Here is a 19698-nt window from a genome sequence, read left to right on the forward strand (position 1 = left end):
TATTTACAATCTATATTGGATGAAGGGACCGAGTGTAATGTAGCCAAGTTTGCTGATGATACAGAGATGGGTGGGAAAGCAAATTGTGAGGAGGACACAAAAAATCTGCAAAGGGATATAGACAGGCTAAGTGAGTGGGCAAAAAATTGGCAGATAGAGTATAATGTGGGAAAATGTGAGATTACCTACTTTGGCAGAAATAATAGAAAAGCAAATTATAATTTAAATGGAGAAAAATTGCAAAGTGCTGCAGTGCAGAGAGACCTGGGGGTCCTTGTTCATGAAACACAAAAGACTAGTATGCAGGTACAGCAAGTAATCAGGAAGGCAAATGGAATGTTGGCCTTTATTGCAAGGGGGATGGAGTATAAAAGCAGAGAAGTCCTGCTACAACTGTACAGGGTATTGGTGAGGCCACACCTGCATAGAATTTTGGTCTCCGTATTTAAGGAAGGATATATTTGCATTGGAGGAGGTTCAAAGAAGGGTCACTAGGTTGATTCCGGAGATGAGGGGGTTGAGTTATGAAGATAGGTTGAGTAGGTTGGGCCTATACACATTGGAGTTCAGAAGAATGAGAGGTGATCTTATTGAAACTTATAAGATAATGAGGGGGCCCGACAAGGTGCGACAAGTTAGGGGACATAGTCTTAGAATAAGGGGCCGCCCATTTAAAACTGAGATGAGGAGAAATTTCTTCTCTCAGATGGTTGTAAATCTGCCCCGGAGAGCTGTGGAGGCTGGGTCATTGAATATATTGAAGGCGGAGATAGACAGAATTTTGAGTGATAAGGGAGTAAAGGGTTATGGGGAGCGGACAGGGAAGTGGAACTGAGTCCATGATCAGATCAGCCATGATCTTATTGAATGGTGGAGCAGGCTCAAGGGGTCAAATGGCCTACTCCTGCTTCTATTTCTTATGTTCTTATGTCATCTCGCTTCCATGCGTCTTTCCCCCAGGCAGGTCTGTCATCGTGGACCCGACCTGACCGGGAAAGGCGGGCTACCCAATTTAAGCAATTATTAGCTTGTTTTCAGACCGTTAAGAGGGTTTTTAACCTTACATTTTAAATCTAACTGATGCCACAGAGACCACGCTGCTCGAGAAGCATGTCTGTAAACCTGAGGTAGGAATTGTGTGGCCATTGCTCCAGCTGATTAGTTGACAGGATGAGATGAACTATAAACGCTCCCACCTGACAGCTGATCACTTTCCTCTGGCAGGAGCTGTTTCTCATTTCCCTGCACAGATTCTGCATGCTGCAAGTCTTCACAGCAACATCTCCATCCAGTGTCACCTCATTGCAAGAACCCAGCTCATCATTGACAGATTGCTTCTAACACCTCGACTTCACCTGCCATTTATTTCATCAACATGGGTGCCATTTCTACTGTCTCACCTTGGCCTCAGCATCCGACCACAATCAGCCTCAACACCAGCAGCACCAAAAACACCACCAAAACCTCTCCTCAGTCACCTGATGCCGCACAGGACACAGGGTATCAACACCTGAGCAGATTGCTGCCCGGGAGGCCAGGGATGGTCTCATCATGGCCAGATTTTGTTAACTTGATGCTATACACCCATATGGCTGCCACGTGATGTGCCAGGTTAGTACCACCCCACACCAACACCATAAAGCATCCCTACAATGTCCAATCCATTCCTTTCACACTCACCACCATTGTGCAAGATACCCTTATGTCTTACCATTCACTGCAACTAACTAAGCTACTTCCAAAGATGCCCACAAATCTGTCCAAGACTGGAAACTGTTGAAAATAAAGAGTTTTATGTTTGACACCACATTAACAGAAACTTTTACATAAGCATTGGATAAAACACCCAAGTGCCTACCCTTGTGGTCTGTTAGTTGGTATGATTGCACTAGGATGAGGGTGAGTGTGAGGGGTGCCTAGTGAGATGGGGATATGATAATGTAGATGGAGAGATGGGTGGAGGTGCAAGCTTTGTTGGTGTAATTAAGGATGTGCAGGAGTAGGGTAGGGAAGGCAGAGTGATGGGGATGTGATAAGAGACACAGCAGGATGAAGTTGTGTGTGGCTTTGTACTAACATATCCTGAGATCATTGAAATGTTTGTGCCACTGCACCCAGGTTCTCCTGACCACATCCCTGCTTGTTCCTTTCTCTGCAATCTGCAACCAGGCTGTCTCCTGGGGAGGTCTCTTCCGCCCATTGGAAGGGAAGAGGACTGCCCTGTATGCTGTGACTCCTTCTATAAGTATATGGAGGGAGTCAGCAGTGAAGCTGGGTGCAGCCCTCTGCCTCTGTGCAGTCATTGTCTGTGTTTTCAGCACTCCAATACAATAGTGCACTGACAGCACTGTTAGATTAAACGCCAAATTTAATGTGGCCATGGTCCCTTTAAAGAACCCTGCTGCAATGCTGAATGACGTCACCAGACCCGCTTCATCAAAGGCTCGAATGGAGCATAAACAACGGCATAGACTAGTTGGACTGAATGATCTGTTTCTATGCCATATATATCCTATGTAATCCTATGTAATTGGGCCGGAGAATGTGCTGGGCAGGCTTAATAGGACCCATTAGGGCAACTTCATTTTCAACAGCGGGATGGAGCCAGCAGCGGGGTCACCCACCACGGACACTGCCCGCACTGGACCCACCGAGGGAGGCAACATTCCGGCCATGGTTTGAGAGATTGAGATATGATTAGCAGATTGTTTATTATAGAGATAGTCAGGTCGCTCATTTTTCATTAAAAGAACTTCATCCCCATAACACAGATCTAAACCATCCAAATTACAATCAAAATGAAATAAATCAGGGGTCTAAAGTACATATAGCAGAGATCTGAGACAGTATTTTTTTCAGTGGATAGCAATCCTTATACAGCAGGTATTTTTGTTGCAAAGTCAAATGTTTATCTTCTGCAAGTCCAAAGTTCCTTCCCTTTTAAAGGCTCATTTTCACCCTCAGACTCGGAGGCTCATTACCTACAATTTACAGTTGGAAAATATTGCCTGGGTTTTTCCAATTCTATTTCTTTTCGTTCATTTATTCTCTGATGCTGAATCTCCAGATCTGTGTTAAAATGATTGAATCATTCATTTGACTAATGATGGAAATAAAGGAGCAAGGATAAATAAAGATAAAACACAAGAATTTGTCCATGAACTGGAGGCAGGGTTACACCTGGACACAAGCAAATCTCAAACAAAGCCAGTGAGCTACAGGCATTCCCACAATATTCTCTAGCCCCACCGTTGTCAGGTGATCCCAGTTCTTCCCCCACCTCACAACCCTCCTCCATTGAAAAAGCTCACAACAAACTTACAAACCGGAAGCAGCTCCTGACACTGGGCTCCACGTTGCTTCCTCCAAATGCTGCCACCTCGCCCAGCTGGCGCGGGATCTGAATGGCTTCATGTAGGAGAAGGCTGAGGTGGCGCTGATCACACAGGCTTGATGAGCCGCTCACTTGCTTGTACAAGTCTATGGAGGGAAAAATATTAGCTGGGTTACATAGGTGAAGCGACTAACTTCAAAAAGGACACTATGTCCTGGCTTGCTCCCTAGTGTGTATGGAGGAAGGCAGTACAATATCAAGGGGAGGTGGTCAGACTCTCACTTGTTGGAGATGGTCATTGCCTGGTACTTGTGTGGCGCGAATGTTATTTGCCACTTATCAGCCCAAGCCTGAATGTCAAGGCTTTTGACAAGGTCCTGCACAAGAGATTGGTGTGCAAAATCAAAACGCATGGTATTGGAGGTAATGTACTGACGTGGATAGGGAACTGGTTGGCAGACAGGAAGCAAAGAGTCGGGATAAACGGTCCTTTTCAGAATGGCAGGCAGTGACTAGTGGAGTGCTGGGACCCCAGCTCTTTACAATATACATTAACGATTTAGATGAAGGAATTGAGTGTAATATCTCCAAGTTTGCAGATGACACTAAACTGGGTGGCGGTGTGAGCTGTGAGGAGGACGTTAAGAGGCTGCAGGGTGACTTGGACAGCTTAGGTGAGTGGGCAAATGCATGGCAGATGCAGTATAATGTGGATAAATGTGAGGTTATCCATTTTGGGGGCAAAAACATGAAGGCAGAATATTATTTGAATGGCGGCAGATTAGGAAAAAGGGAGGTGCAACGAGGCCTGGATGTCATTGTACATCAGTCATTGAAAATGGGCATGCAGGTACAGCCGGTGGTGAAGAAGGCAAATGGTATGTTGGCCTTCATAGCTAGGGGATTTGAGTATAGGAGCAGGGAGGTCTTACTGCAGTTGTACAGGGCCTTAGTGAGGCCTCATCTGGAATATTGTGTTTAGTTTTGGTCTCCTAATCTGAGGAAGGACGTTCTTGCTATTGAGAGAGTGCAAAAGGTTTACCAGACTGATTCCAGGTGTCATGTATTTAACTGTCATTGTAACCCATGTATAAACTGACTAGTTGTACACTGTGAGAACATTGACCACTAGGTGGTGAACTTATGGGAGATACTCCTAACCTGGTATTTCAGGTATAAAGGGGAAGCTCCACCTACCTTCATCACTTCAGTGCTGGCTAATAAAGGTTACTGATCACAGAGGGACCTTCTCTCAAGTATGAGCCTCGTGTGCATTTGTACTGTATAGTAAGGACATATTATTGGCGACGAGAAACTGGGATTTAAACCACGCGAGCATGGCCACTAACAGCACAGACGAGAGGTACTGTGTTGGTGATGATTGGGACGACTTTATTGAGAGACTACAGCAAAGCTTCGTCACTAAGGAATGGCTGGGACAGGATTCGGCCGACAAACGCAGGGCTCATCTCCTGACGGTTTGTGGATCCAGGATGTACTCCCTGATGAAGGACCTTCTAGCGCCAGAGAAGCCGGCAGATAAGACTTTTGAAGAGCTCAGTAAGTTGATCGGGGAACACTTTAAACCGGCAAGTAGCATGCACATGGCGAGACACCGGTTTTACACACACCGGCGGCGAGAAGGGCAAAGCGTTCCAGACTTCGTGGCAGACCTCCGGCAACTGCCGAGCCTGTGTAAGTTCCCAGATGCATGCAGAGCGGAGATGCTGTGAGACTTTTTTATTGAGGGCATTGGGCACGCTGGGGTTTTCAGGAAACTGTTTGAGATCAAAGACTTGACCCTGGAAACAGCGGCTTTGATGGCCCAGATACTTATCTCAGGGGAGGAAGAGACCAGAATGATGTTTGACAAAAATCTTGGTTTAAATGCAGCAAATGGACAGGGAGTAAACATTGTTAACACAGCACACAGTTCCCCAGACAGACAGTGGCAATCGGACATGCCCCAGCATGTAGTCGAATCCAAAGGGGGAATTCAACAGAGACAATGGCTAGCTGAACGGCGATTCACGCCATCGCAAGGGATAATGCGGCCAGTAATGGGGCCATCAACACCTGTTAATGGTGCGCTTAAAAACAGTTACACAGACAGTCAGAGACGATCGACTGGTAATGGACCTTTTGCTTCAAACAATGGTTCATGTTGGAGCTGTGAAGGCAAACACACAGCCAAAGCTTGCAGGTATCAGCAATATACCTGCAGAAATTGCAATGTCAGCGGTCACTTGGTGCATATGTGCAGGAAGCCTGTAGCCAGGTTGATGTACGAGGAGGACGGGGACGATGTAAGCCTTAAGAGGCTAAATGGACACTGGGGGAACACGCGGGAAGCTGAAGTTCAGCGAGTTCATGTTGAGCACAGTTCATACACCAGGACACCAGCAATAATGATGAAAGTGCTCCTCAATGGCATCCCAGTATCAATGGAACTAGACATGGGTGCCAACCAGTCCCTGATGAATATCAAAAAGTTCGACAAGTTGTGGGCATCCAAGGCCAGGAGGCCGAAATTATTGCCAATTGACGCACAGCTACAGACATACACAAAGGAGATCATTCTGGTGCTAGGCAGCGCCACGGTAGTCGGGACCCACAAAGACTCGGAGAACAGGTTGCCACTTTGGATTGTCCCGGGGGACAGTCCCACACTGCTGGGGAGGAGTTGGCTGGCTGTCATGAACTGGAAATGGGGCGATGTCAATGCAATTTCTTCTGTGGAGCGAATATCATGCTCACAGGTCCTGGACAAATTAGACTCATTATTTCAGTCCGGCATTAGCACTTTCATGAGGACCAAGATAGTGATTCACATAAACCCGGACGCCAGGCCAGTGCACCACAAGGCCAGAGCGGTGCCGTACGTGATGCGGGAAAAGATAGAAGGTGAATTGGACCGCCTGCTGAGGGAAGGCATCATGTCGCCAGTCGAATTCAGTGACTGGGCGAGCCCAATTGTGCCGGTGCTCAAGGCGGATGGGTCAGTCAGGATATGTGGCGATTACAATGCCACCATCAATCGTGTGTCACTCCAAGACCAGTACCCGCTACCGAGAGCGGAGGACCTCTTTTTTCAAAATTGGACCTAACCTCAGCTTACATGACCCAGGAGCTGGCGAGTGAGTCGAAGAAGCTGACCACCATCACGACACACAAGGGGTTGTTTGAGTACAACAGATGTCCATTTGGGATTCGCTTGGCCGCCGCGATCTTTCAATGCAATATGGAAAGCCTCCTCAAGTCGATTCCAAGGTCAGTGGTTTTTCAAGACGACACCCTCATCACGGGTTGTGATACTGAAGAACACCTCCGCAACCTGGAGGAGGTGCTACGCAGACTGGACCGGGTAGGTCCGCGACTGAAAAAGGCGAAGTGCGTCTTTCTAGCTCCAGAGGTAGAATTCCTGGGGATGAGGGTAGCAGCAGAAGGGATCAGACCTACTGCGTCCAAAACAGAAGCGATCCAGAGAGCACCCAGACCCCGTAACACGATGGAGCTGCGTTCGTTTCTGGGGCTCTTGAACTATTTTGGTAACTTTCTTCCCAAATTGAGCACGCTGTTAGAGCCGCTACACGTGCTCCTACTCAAAGGTTGCAATTGGGTCTGGGGGGACAGCCAGGAAAGGGCTTTTGATAGAGCACGAAATTTGTTATGCTCCAACAATCTGTTAACGCTATATGACCAATCCTATGGGGTTGGGTATGTGTTGCAGCATGTTAATGCCAAGGGTCAGTTACAGCCGATAGCTTATGCCTCCAGAAGTCTGTCCCAGGCAGAACGGGGCTACGGGATGGTAGAAAAGGAAGCGCTTGCATATGTATATGCTGTGAAAAAAAATGCACCAGTACCTGTTTGGCAGGAAATTTGAGCTGGAGACAGATCTACAAACCCCTACCGTCCCTTTTGGCCGACAACAAGGCCATAAATGCCAATTCATCGGCCTGCATACAGAGGTGGTCACTACGTTAGCCGCCTATGACTATACAATCCGGCACAGACTGGTACTGAAAACTGCGCCGATGCACTCAGCAGGCTCCCCCTAGCCACCACCGAGGGGGCAACCGAGCATGCTGCTGAGATGGTCATGGCTGTTGAAGCTTTCGAAAGTGAAGGCTCACCTGTGACAGCCTGTCAGATTAAAGTCTGGACAAATAGAGACCTGCTGTTGTCCTTCGTCAAGAAATGTGTCCTGAATGGGGACTGGGCAGCCACGTACGGGGCATGCCCTGAGGAATTCAAACCATTTCACAGGCGCAAGGATGAACTCTCGATTCAGGTCGATTGCCTACTATGGGGAAACAGAGTAGTCATGCCCCAGATGGGCAGAGCGATGTTCATCAGAGAACTCCACAATGAGCACCCAGGCATTGTCATGATGAAGGCAATTGCCAGGTCACACGTTTGGTGGCCAGGGATCGATGCAGACCTGGAACTTTGTGTTCGCAGGTGCAACACGTGCGCCCAGCTGGGCAATGCGCCCAGGGAAGTCCCCCTTAGCCCCTGGTCCTGGCCGGCAAGCCATGGTCACGCATCCATGTGGACTACGCAGGTCCTTTCATGGGAAAAATGTTTTTGGTTGTAGTAGACGCCTACTTCAAATGGATTGAGTGTGACATTTTAAATTCAAGCACATCCTCTGCCACAGTAGAAAGTTTACGGGCAATGTTCGCCGCCCATGATCTACCGGACATCTTGGTCAGCGACAATGGCCAGTGCTTTACAAGCATTGAATTCCAGGACTTCATGGCAGGTAATGGTATTAACCATGTCAGAACGGCACCGTTCAAGCCAGCCTCAAATGGCCAGGCGGAACGGGCAGTGCAGATAATCAAACAGGGGATGCTTAGAATTGAAGGGAGTTCCCTACAAAGCCGCTTATCATGCCTCCTGTTGGCCAATAGATCCCGACCACACTCACTCACAGGGGTCCCACCCGCAGAACTGCTAATGAGAAGGACGCTCAAAATCCGGTTATCCCTTATACACCCCAACATGAAAGAAATTGTTGAGAGCAGGCACCAGTCACAATGTGACTACCACGACGGAAATGCGAGGGCACGATGTATTGATGTCAATGACCCTGTCCTTGTTCTCAACTATGCTGCAGGGCCCAAATGGCTTGCAGGCACTGTGATTGCCAAAGAGTGGAATAGGATTCTGGTTGTTAAACTTACCAATGGACAAATCTGCCGCAAACACATGGGTCAAACAAAAAGGAGTTCAGCAACCCCATAGAAGAAGCAGAGGAAGAACACGATGTAGAGTTCACTCCTCCACAGGTGGCCAAACACCGGAACTAAGTGGACGAGAGCCCAGTCACTGTGGGCAGTCTGGACAGGCCTGAGGCACCGCAAACTGCAGACACTCAGGCCAACGCCCAACAACTGGAACCCCAACTCAGGCGCTCCACAAGGGAGCGTAAACCACCAGAGAGACTTAACCTGTGATCCCAATACGACTTTCGGGGGGAGGTGATGTCATGTATTTAACTGTCATTGTAACCCATGTATAAACTGACCTAAGTTGTACACTGTGAGAACATTGACCACTAGGTGGTGAACTTGTGGGAACACTCCTAACCTGGTCTTTCAGGTATAAAAGGGGAAGCTCCACCCACCTTCATCACTTCAGTGCTGGCTAATAAAGGTTACTGGTCACAGAGTGACTTTCTCTCAAGTATGGGCCTCGTGTGTATTTGTACTGTACAGTAAGGACATATTACCAGGGATGGCTGGACTGTCATATTAAGAGAGACTGGATCAACTGGTACTTTATTCACTGGAGTTTAGAAGGATGAGAGGGGATCTCATAGAAACGTATATGATTCTGACGGGACTGGACAGGTTAGATGCGGGAAGAATGTTCCCGATATTGGGGAACTCCAGAACCAGGGTACATAGTCTTAGGATAAGGGGTAGGCCATTTAGGACTGAGATGAGGAGAAACTTCTTCACTCAGAGAGTTGTTAACCTATGAAATTCCCTGCCGCAGAGTTGTTGATGCCAGTTCATTGAATATATTCAAGAGGAAGTTAGATATGGCCCTTACGGCTAGGAGGATCAAGGGGTATGGAGAGAAAGCAGGAAAGGGGTACTGAGGGAATGATCAACCATGATCTTATTGAATGGTGGTGCAGGCTCGAAGGGCCGAATGGCCTACTCCTGCACCTATTTTCTATGTTTCTATGTTTCTATGCCATCCAGGTCTTGCTGCATGCGGGCATGGATTGCTTCATTTTCTGAGGAGTTGCGAATGGAATTGAACACTGCAATCATCAGTGAACATTCTCACTTGTGACCTTATGATAGAGGGAAGGTCATTGATGAAGCAGCTGACGATGGTTGGATCTGGGACATTGCCCTGAGGAACTCCTGCAGCGGTGTCCTGGGGCTGATTGACCTCCAACAACCACAACCATCTTCCTTTGTGCTCGATATGACTCCAGCCAGTGGAGAGTTTGATGTCAAGGGCAGTCACTCTCACTTCACCTCTGGAATTCAGCTCTTCATGGAGCTAGGAATGGCTCAACAGCTGAAATGCCTCTGAGTGCATTCAGTCTTTCTTCTTTGAGGAGCGATTTTTGTGAATCATTACCCACTAGTGAGGGGTGAATGTGTGCACCTTTTCCACCCAGTGTCAGTATTAAGTACTCTCAAAGTCAGGTACACATGGATTAGATACAGAAAATGTTCCTTCTGGACTTCCCCATTAAACATTCCTAGGTCAGGTGTTGCATGGATTAGGTTAGAGTAAAATTCCCTCTACTCTGGCTTATCAACGCTCACAGGTAAGTAACAGCATAGTTTAGATGTAGAGGAAGCTCCCTCTGAATGGCCTTATTAAGCACTGAAACCTTGGATGTAGCTTTGATTGAATGCTGGGTAAAGCTCCCATTCAACCCCAATATTCACCTCAGAAGAATACTCCCTACTGCATCAGTGTGACATTGCATTTCCAACATCAGACAAGCTGTTGCCTCTCTTTCTGGCACAGTATATTTGACGGCAACTAGTGCTAAAACAAACTTTTGCTGACTTGCCCTATTAGGAGCAGTGTTGACCAATGTTCTCTCTAATTTTATTTGGATCTGTGCGACCCCTTGAAAGAGCTGCGTGGACCATTCAAAATATAGTGCATGCGCGGTTTTTGTACTGAAAAGCCGGCGAGACAGTTGCGCAGAGTTCCCTGGACTGCAGTGCGGCTGCACACCTTACAGGGAACATTGGTGTTGACTATTCCAAACACAATTTGTGTCAGTCTTTTATATTGGACAAGTGAGAAGAGATTTTGATTCCATCAGTCTGGAATTACCTCCCTTCCTTCGGAGAACATAACATTTGTCGTTTACATTTTGGTTAAGTGACCAGTTTTGAGAAGATATTGGCCCAGAAATTCCGACGTCCCGTGCCCGTACAAAATTTCTACGGACCCGGGAAGGCATCGGAAAAGCCGGTTTTCAGCGCACAATGCGCATGCGCTGATAACCAGCTTTTCCGACCTGTCGAGTTGGAGCTTGACAGATCATCTGCAGATCGGGACCGAGGACATTTGCAAGGGCAAGATTGCTCGATTTACGCATATCTTGCCCAGCAAATGTCCTGAAAAATCTTGCGCTTGGTAAAAGCTTTAAAGTGTTTAAAAACATACAAAAACATGTTAAAATAAAATTATAAACACATATTTTATTGTTAAAAACCCTCCCCACTACGGTAAGTTTATTTTTAACCATAATTAAAAAAACTTTTTTAAAAATCTGGAAAATATTTTATTTTTATAAGACATAATAACTTTAATTTCAATTAATTTTAAATATGTGTGGTCTGATTATTATTTTTTATTTTATGTGTTTGGTTTTGTTCCCATTAATAGCAAGAGAACTCATAGATACGCGCGTCTCAGTGCTATTTATGGGAACCTGTGAAATACCTACCCGATTGGTTGAGCAGTCACACGTGACTGCATCTTCTACGTGGGAACCCTCCGGACAGGAGCGCGCTTCACAGCTCGGGAAGAGAAGGCCTCCCCAACGGAATCGAGGGCGCCTCCTAGACCAGCAGGTACTTTCGTAAAAATTCTCCGGTCGGAAGGCAATTGCCCACGGAATTTTTGGGCCATTATTGATATTTTTAATTGTTTGCTCCTTTTTCACACCACTCTCTAATTAAAATGCCAAAAGTTGACCTGTTCCTTGGCCTCTCCCGATGCTGCTCTGTAACCAGCCTCCAAAAAAGTCCAGTGTTTTCTATGTTTCCTGCTCCCCGGAGAAGCATGTGATCTGTAATAATGGTCTTTCCTCCTTGACGACAGGGCTAGAATCTAGAAATCAGCCGAGGGAGTTCCTGATGTGAGTTGGCTCCTTCACTCCAGGAAGTCTAACAGCTGAAAACAGAAAATATTGGAAATCTCAGCAGGTCCTGATTGCCTGCTGAGATTTCCAGCATTTTCTGTTTTTATTTCAGATTCCAGCATCTGCAGTATTTTGCTTTTGTATTAGTGGTCTGTGCTCTTTGGCCTTTATAATTACCTACTTGTGGTTCTTCACGACAGAGCTTCCATTCTGCACATGTTTTTACCTGGCATAAGAATTTGCATAATTATATTTAATATGAATTAATATACATAACATCCACTATACTTCAAAGCAAAAAGTAAAGAAAGACTTGCACTTATACAGCATACTATCACATCTCTCAGAATTCATTTCACAGAGTAAATTACTTTTTGAAGTGCAGTGACTTGTTATGCAGGCATAGGCAGCAGCCATTTTTCACGCAGCATGATTCCGCAAGCAGCAATGATGTAACTGAATAATTTATTTTTGTATGTTGCTCACTTTAAATAGTGCCACGGCATTTTTAACATGCACCAGAATAGGTAGAAAGTCCTTGGTCTAATACACATCTGAAGGATGGTATTCCTTCAATGCAGGTGGGAGAACTACCAACTGAGCCAAGCTGACACTAATACATTGTACATGAAGCACTTTGAGATGCTTCTGGGAAACGTGATAAGATGCTAATTAAACCCAAGTCTCCTTTCCATCTTTGTGTTTGATACATACACTGATATTTCTCTTCCACCTCTGCATTGCACAAAGTGATAATTCCAGTCTTGAAGGACAAAGCTCGAATCTTGCCATTGCGACCACTAGGGAGGAATGAAAGAACAGAAAATAAAAATGATTCCAAATGAAAGAAACTGAAACAACCAGCATCTAAAAACATTGCAGGAAGCGAAGCCTTGTTTTCATTTTTTCAGTATCGACCATGTCTATTAAAGTCTCTTTTTTTAAAACAGAAACGCAAACAGTTCCAAGAATTTATGCTGTTTTTCTCTCTCCGTCAAATGTTGTTGTATGGTTCTGACTGTATGGGTGCCAGCCATCTGGCTCTAGTGACTATTCTTTAAGTGTGAGCTTTGACAGCAAGTGGTGTCAGTGTATCTGATTGTGGCAAACATCACAGCATTGCTCAATCCTGTCTTCACCCAACATTCACACATGTACACCTCATCATCATTGGTGGTCCCTCATATCGAGGATGATTTGCTTCCACGCCAAAAAGGAATGAGTTCACAGCTGTTTCAATGAAGAACCCAATATTCCAGATCCCGAACTACATCCTGAAAGGTGGAAGATGCCACACACAGGCTTGACAGAGCTAGGTCTTGGTCCAGTGGCAAGCATTAACCAAGACGACTGGACACCAACTCTGCTGCACGGACCTACTGTGCACACATATCGCAGTGTGGGCTGGCCCGTGTTGCCCCATGGCCATCGCCTCTTCTGGGCCCCAAATTGACACCTCTCCTGGGCCTTGATCATGCCGCTCCATGATTACTTGCCACTTCTGTGCCCTGACTTCGCCACTCCTGCTCCACGCTCCAATCACCGACCTGGACCTTGATGATGTCCAATCCAGTCCCCCTCTTTGCTGTTGTCATCCTCCTGCATCAGCTTGCGCTGTACATTGCAGTGGTATGCCGCCACACTGCTCCAGGCTGCCGCTCGCTGCTCCTTTTATGGCCTCGACCTGTTGCTGATGCCACCTTAAGCATGATGCTGGATAGCAATCAGGAGTGGGAGCTCTGGCTAATATTTCTGCTCATTAGCTCACAAGCACTGGATCCAATTTCAGGACCCTCCCCATTGCACTAACACAGGGCACATGAGGAATCAAATCTGGGAGCTTCCTGATCTTTATAGCCCATTGAGCTATTGGGGATCTATGTAGTGTCAGATGGAGCATAACAGAATTTAGTTCTCTTATTATAAAAGAGACAACCCTTTAAGAATAGATAAAACATGTCTTATGCAAATTATTATATCCTGCTCAAAATTCATGAATAAAAGCAAGCTTCGTTGCAGTTCATATGTGATCTATGAATGTGTTCTTCTGTAACTTTGGCTGTTTCTACATAGTGCAAAGACCCATGCTAGATGTGATAACTCCAAGCACGCAGATCTTGCACAGCTGGCTGCAACTATGGGATTCACTGAGGCGGAGTGGAAAACTCAGCAAGACCCCACACGTGGGGTACTGAAGCCAGCAATAGGATCATATTCAATACAAGAACAGCTTTAGTGGGGGAATTAGTCACAAGTGTCACGAACCCTGATGTCTGAGGGATAAATTAATAAGTACAAGATTTCTGAAGCTCCCCTTTGTTAATGATTGTGTCTCCACTAATTATCTGCTTCTTTCTTGGCAATTTTTTTCTGCTGGTCAAATTAGAAATATTAGTTCAAGTGAATGACTATTTAGAGTCATAGTAATTATGGCACAGATGGAGGCCATTTGGCCCATTGAGTCCATGCCGGCTCTCTGTAATGCAATCCAGTCAGTCCCATACCCCCGCTCTATCCCGTAACCCTGCAAGTTTATTTCCCTCAGGTGCCTATCCAATTTCCTTTTGAAATCATTGATCATCTCCGCTTCCACCACCCTTGTCAGCAGCAAGTTCCAGGTCATTACCACTCATTGCGTAAAAAAGTTCTTCCTCACATCTTCCCTGTATCTCTTGCCCAAAATCTTAAATCTGTGTCCCCTAGTCCTTGTATCATCAGCTAATGGCAACAGCCTTTCTCTGACTACCTTATCCAAACCCGTCATAAACTTGTACACTTCTATCAAATCTCCCCTCAACCTCCTTTGCTCCAAGGAGAACAATGCCAGCTTCTGCAACCTAACTTTGTAGCTAAAATCCCCCATTCTGGTAAATCTCCTCTGCACCCTCTCAAGGACCTTCACATCTAAGCTGAAGAGTGGTGAGCAAACTGGATGCAATACTCTAGGATCCTAACTGGAGCTTTCTAAAGGTTCAGCATAACTTCCCTGCTTTTGTATTCAATACCTCTATTTATGAAACCTGAGATCATAGAAACATAGAAACATAGGAAATAGGTGCAGGAGTAGGCCATTCGGCCCTTCTAGCCTGCACCGCCATTCAATGAGTTCATGGCTGAACATTCAACTTCAGTACCCCATTCCTGCTTTCTCGCCATACCCCTTGATCCCCCTAGCAGTAAGGACCTCATCTAACTCCTTTTTGAATATATTTAGTGCATTGGCCTCAACAACTTTCTGTGGTAGAGAATTCCACAGGTTCACCACTCTCTGGGTGAAGAAGTTCCGCCGCATCTCGGTCCTAAATGGCTTACCCCTTATCCTTAGACTGTGACCCCTGGTTCTGGACTTCCCCAACATTGGGAACATTCTTCCTGCATCTAACCTGTCTAACCCCGTCAGAATTTTATATGTTTCTATGAGGTCCCCTCTCATTCTTCTGAACTCCAGTGAATACAAGCCCAGTTGATCCAGTCTTTCTTGATAGGTCAGTCCCGCCATCCCGGGAATCAGTCTGGTGAACCTTCGCTGCACTCCCTCAATAGCAAGAATGTCCTTCCTCAGGTTAGGAGACCAAAACTGTACACAATACTCCAGGTGTGGCCTCACCAATGCCCTGTACAACTGTAGCAACACCTCCCTGCCCCTGTACTCAAATCCCCTTGCTATGAAGGCCAACATGCCATTTGCTTTCTTAACCGCCTGCTGCACCTGCATGCCAACCTTCAATGACTGATGTACCATGACACCCAGGTCTCTTTGCACCTCCCCTTTTCCTAATCTGTCACCATTCAGATAATAGTCTGTCTCTCTGTTTTTACCACCAAAGTGGATAACCTCACATTTATCCACATTATACTTCATCTGCCATGCATTTGCCCACTCACCTAACCTATCCAAGTCGCTCTGCAGCCTCACAGCATCCTCCTCGCAGCTCACACTGCCACCCAACTTAGTGTCATCCGCAAATTTGGAGATACTACATTTAATCCCCTCATCTAAATCATTAATGTACAGTGTAAACAGCTGGGGCCCCAGCACAGAACCTTGCGGTACCCCACTAGTCACTGCCTGCCATTCTGAAAAGTACCCATTTACTCCTACTCTTTGCTTCCTGTCTGACAACCAGTTCTCAATCCATGTCAGTACACTACCCCCAATCCCATGTGCTCTAACTTTGCACATCAATCTCTTGTGTGGGACCTTGTCGAACGCTTTCTGAAAGTCCAAATATACCACATCAACTGGTTCTCCCTTATCCACTCTACTGGAAACATCCTCAAAAAATTCCAGAAGATTTGTCAAGCATGATTTCCCTTTCACAAATCCATGCTGACTTGGACCTATCATGTCACCTCTTTCCAAATGCACTGCTATGACATCCTTAATAATTGATTCCATCATTTTACCCACCGATGTCAGGCTGACCGGTCTATAATTCCCTGTTTTCTCTCTCCCTCCTTTTTTAAAAAGTGGGGTTACATTGGCTACCCTCCACTCCATAGGAACTGATCCAGAGTCAATGGAATGTTGGAAAATGACTGTCAACGCATCCACTATTTCCAAGGCCACCTCCTTAAGTACTCTGGGATGCAGTCCATCAGGCCCTGGGGATTTATCGGCCTTCAATCCCATCAATTTCCCCAACACAATTTCCCGGCTAATAAGGATTTCCCTCAGTTCCTCCTCCTTACTAGACCCCCCGACCCCTTTTATAACCGGAAGGTTGTTCGTGTCCTCCTTCGTGAATACCGAACCAAAGTACTTGTTCAATTGGTCCGCCATTTCTTTGTTCCCCGTTATGACTTCCCCTGATTCTGACTGCAGGGGACCTACATTTGTCTTTACTAACCTTTTTCTCTTTACATATCTATAGAAACTTTTGCAATCCGTCTTAATGTTCCCTGCAAGCTTCTTCTCATACTCCATTTTCCCTGCCCTAATCAAACCCTTTGTCCTCCTCTGCTGAGTTCTAAATTTCTCCCAGTCCCCAGGTTCGCTGCTATTTCTGGCCAATTTGTATGCCACTTCCTTGGCTTTAATACTATCCCTGATTTCCCTTGATAGCCACGGTTGAGCCACCTTCCCTTTTTTATTTCTATGCCAGACAGGAATGTACAATTGTTGTAGTTCATCCATGCGGTCTCTAAATGTCTGCCATTGCCCATCCACAGTCAACCCCTTAAGTATCATTCGCCAATCCATCTCAGCCAATTCACGCCTCATACCTTCAAAGTTAGCCTTCTTTAAGTTCTGGACCATGGTCTCTGAATTAACTGTTTCATTCTCCATCCTAATGCAGAATTCCACCATATTATGGTCACTCTTCCCCAAGGGGCCTCGCACAACGAGATTGCTAATTAATCCTTTCTCATTACATAACACCCAGTCTAAGATGGCCTCCCCCCTAGTTGGTTCCTCGACATATTGGTCTAAAAAACCATCCCTTATGCACTCCAGAAAATCCTCCTCCACCGTATTGCTTCCAGTTTGGTTAGCCCAATCTATGTGCATATTAAAGTCACCCATTATAACTGCTGCACCTTTATTGCACGCACCCCTAATTTCCTGTTTGATGCCCTCCCCAACATCACTACTACTGTTTGGAGGTCTGTACACAACTCCCACTAACGTTTTTTGCCCTTTGGTGTTCTGCAGCTCTACCCATATAGATTCCACATCATCCAAGCTAATGTCCTTCCTAACTATTGCCTTAATCTCCTCCTTAACCAGCAATGCTACCCCACCTCCTTTTCCTTTTATTCTATCCTTCCTGAATGTTGAATACCCCTGGATGTTGAGTTCCCAGCCCTGCTCATCCTGGAGCCACGTCTCCGTAATCCCAATCACATCATATTTGTTAACATCTATTTGCACAGTTAATTCATCCACCTTATTGCGGATACTCCTTGCATTAAGACACAAAGCCTTTAGGCTTGTTTTTTTAACACCCTCTGTCCTTTTAGAATTTTGCTGTACAATGGCCCTTTTTGTTCTTTGCCTTGGGTTTCTCTGCCCTCCACTTTTCCTCATCTCCTTTCTGTCTTTTGTTTTTGCCTCCTTTTTGTTTCCCTCTATCTCCCTGCATTGGTTCCCATCCCCCTGCCATATTAGTTTAACTCCTCCCCAACAGCACTAGCAAACACTCCCCCGAGGACATTGGTTCCGATTCTGCCCAGGTGCAGACCGTCCGGATTGTACTGGTCCCACCTCCCCCAGAACCGGTTCCAATGCCCCAGGAATTTGAATCCCTCCCTGCTGCACCATTGCTCAAGCCACGTATTCATCTGAGCTATTCTGCGATTCCTACTCTGACTAGCACGTGGCACTGGTAGCAATCCCGAGATTACTACTTTTGAGGTCCTACTTTTTAATTTAGCTCCTAGCTCCTTAAATTCATTTCGTAGGAACTCATCCCTTTTTTTACCTATGTCATTGGTACCAACGTGCACCACGACAACTGGCTGTTCTCCCTCCCTTTTTAGAATGTCCTCCACCCGCTCCGAGACATCCTTGACCCTTGCACCAGGGAGGCAACATACCATCCTGGAGTCTCGGTTGCGGCCGCAGAAACGCCTATCTATTCCCCTTACAATTGAATCCCCTATCACTATCGCTCGCCCACTCTTTTTCCTGCCCTCCTGTGCAACAGAGCCAGCCACGGTGCCATGAACTTGGCTGCTGCTGCCCACTCCTGATGAGTCATCCCCCTCAACAGCACTCAAAGCAGTGTATCTGTTTTGCAGTGGAATGACCACAGGGGACCCCTGCACTACCTTCCTTGCACTACTCTTCCTGCTGGTCTTCCATTCCCTCGCTGGCTGTGGACCCTTCTCCTGCAGTAAGACCAACTCGCTACACGTGATACTCACGTCATTCTCAGCATCGTGGATGCTCCAGAGTGAATCCACCTTCAGCTCCAACTCCGCAACGCGGACCGTCAGTAGCCATGTGCTTTGCTAACTACTCTTTCAATATGTCCTGCCACCTTCAAAAATTTATGCACATGAACCCCCAGGACCCTCAGTACCTGCACACTCTTTAGAACTATACCATTAAGTCTATATTGCCTCTCCCTATCCCTTCCACCAAAATGCATCACCTCACACTTCTTTGTATTAAATTCCATCTGCCACTTGTCTGCCCATTCTGCTAGCCTATCTATGTCCTGTTGCAGTTGATTGGTATCATCCTTGCTGTTTACCACACCTCCAAGTTTGGTATCATCGGCAAATTTTGAAATGTTACTCTGTATTCCAATATCCAAGTCATTTATATATATATCAAAAAAAACAGTGGTCCTAGCACTGACCCTTGGGGAACATCACTGTCTACCATCCTCCAGTCTGAAAAACAACCATTTACCATGACTCGATATTTTCTGTCCTTAAGCCAATGTCTGGGGACTTCAGTAATCTTGTACATATTAATTTATCCCTCAGACATAGGCGATAATTTCTTCACTTTCCTCACCCAATGCCAACACCAAGCTCCCGGTCAGGTGTCGCATAGTTAATTTTAAGAGTAAAGCTCCTTCTGCACTGCCTCATCAAGTACTCCCAAATGAGGTACAGATCGTTAGTTTTAGGGTAAAGATGTTTCTGCACTTCCTCTACTTTAATTACTCCCATGGGCTAGATGTGGAGCAAAATTCCAGCTGATATTGCGTCGATACTGCAATCTCAGAACAGCAGCCTTTTCTGTGCCAGTCTGACATTTCAGTTATCAGCACAAGCCATCCTTGTGGCCTCCTTACCAACTTAATGTTAAACTATAGGCAGTTTTTTGTAGTCGAGTTTCCCTGATCAGAAATTGAGATTCCCCAAACTTATTTTGTATTATCCTTACAGCAACCAGTTTGGGCTAGATTGGAACATAAGGGCTTGAGGTGAAGGCTAAAATGCTAACTGACTGAGCCAGCTAGTTTGCATGGAATATCATGTTTCATATTTACCGTAATGATGTCATGTAAACAATGTGATGTGTTATTATTCGTTCTTA

General features: G+C 46.0%; 1 protein-coding gene across 1 annotated transcript in view; it reads right to left on the reverse strand.

Annotated features, from left to right (window-relative positions):
- The window catches only part of drp2 (dystrophin related protein 2), a 173268-nt gene that overhangs the window by 50389 nt on the left and 103181 nt on the right, over positions 1–19698 (reverse strand). The window contains exons 12-13 of the mRNA XM_070882105.1: positions 12414–12499; positions 3323–3480 (exon numbers count right to left, since the gene is read on the reverse strand). Of these exons, the coding sequence (XP_070738206.1) occupies positions 3323–3480; positions 12414–12499 (244 nt within the window). The remainder of the gene's footprint in view (positions 1–3322; positions 3481–12413; positions 12500–19698) is intronic.

The sequence above is a fragment of the Pristiophorus japonicus genome, chromosome 6, assembly GCF_044704955.1.
Source record: "Pristiophorus japonicus isolate sPriJap1 chromosome 6, sPriJap1.hap1, whole genome shotgun sequence".
NCBI classification, from domain to species: Eukaryota; Metazoa; Chordata; class Chondrichthyes; family Pristiophoridae; genus Pristiophorus; species Pristiophorus japonicus.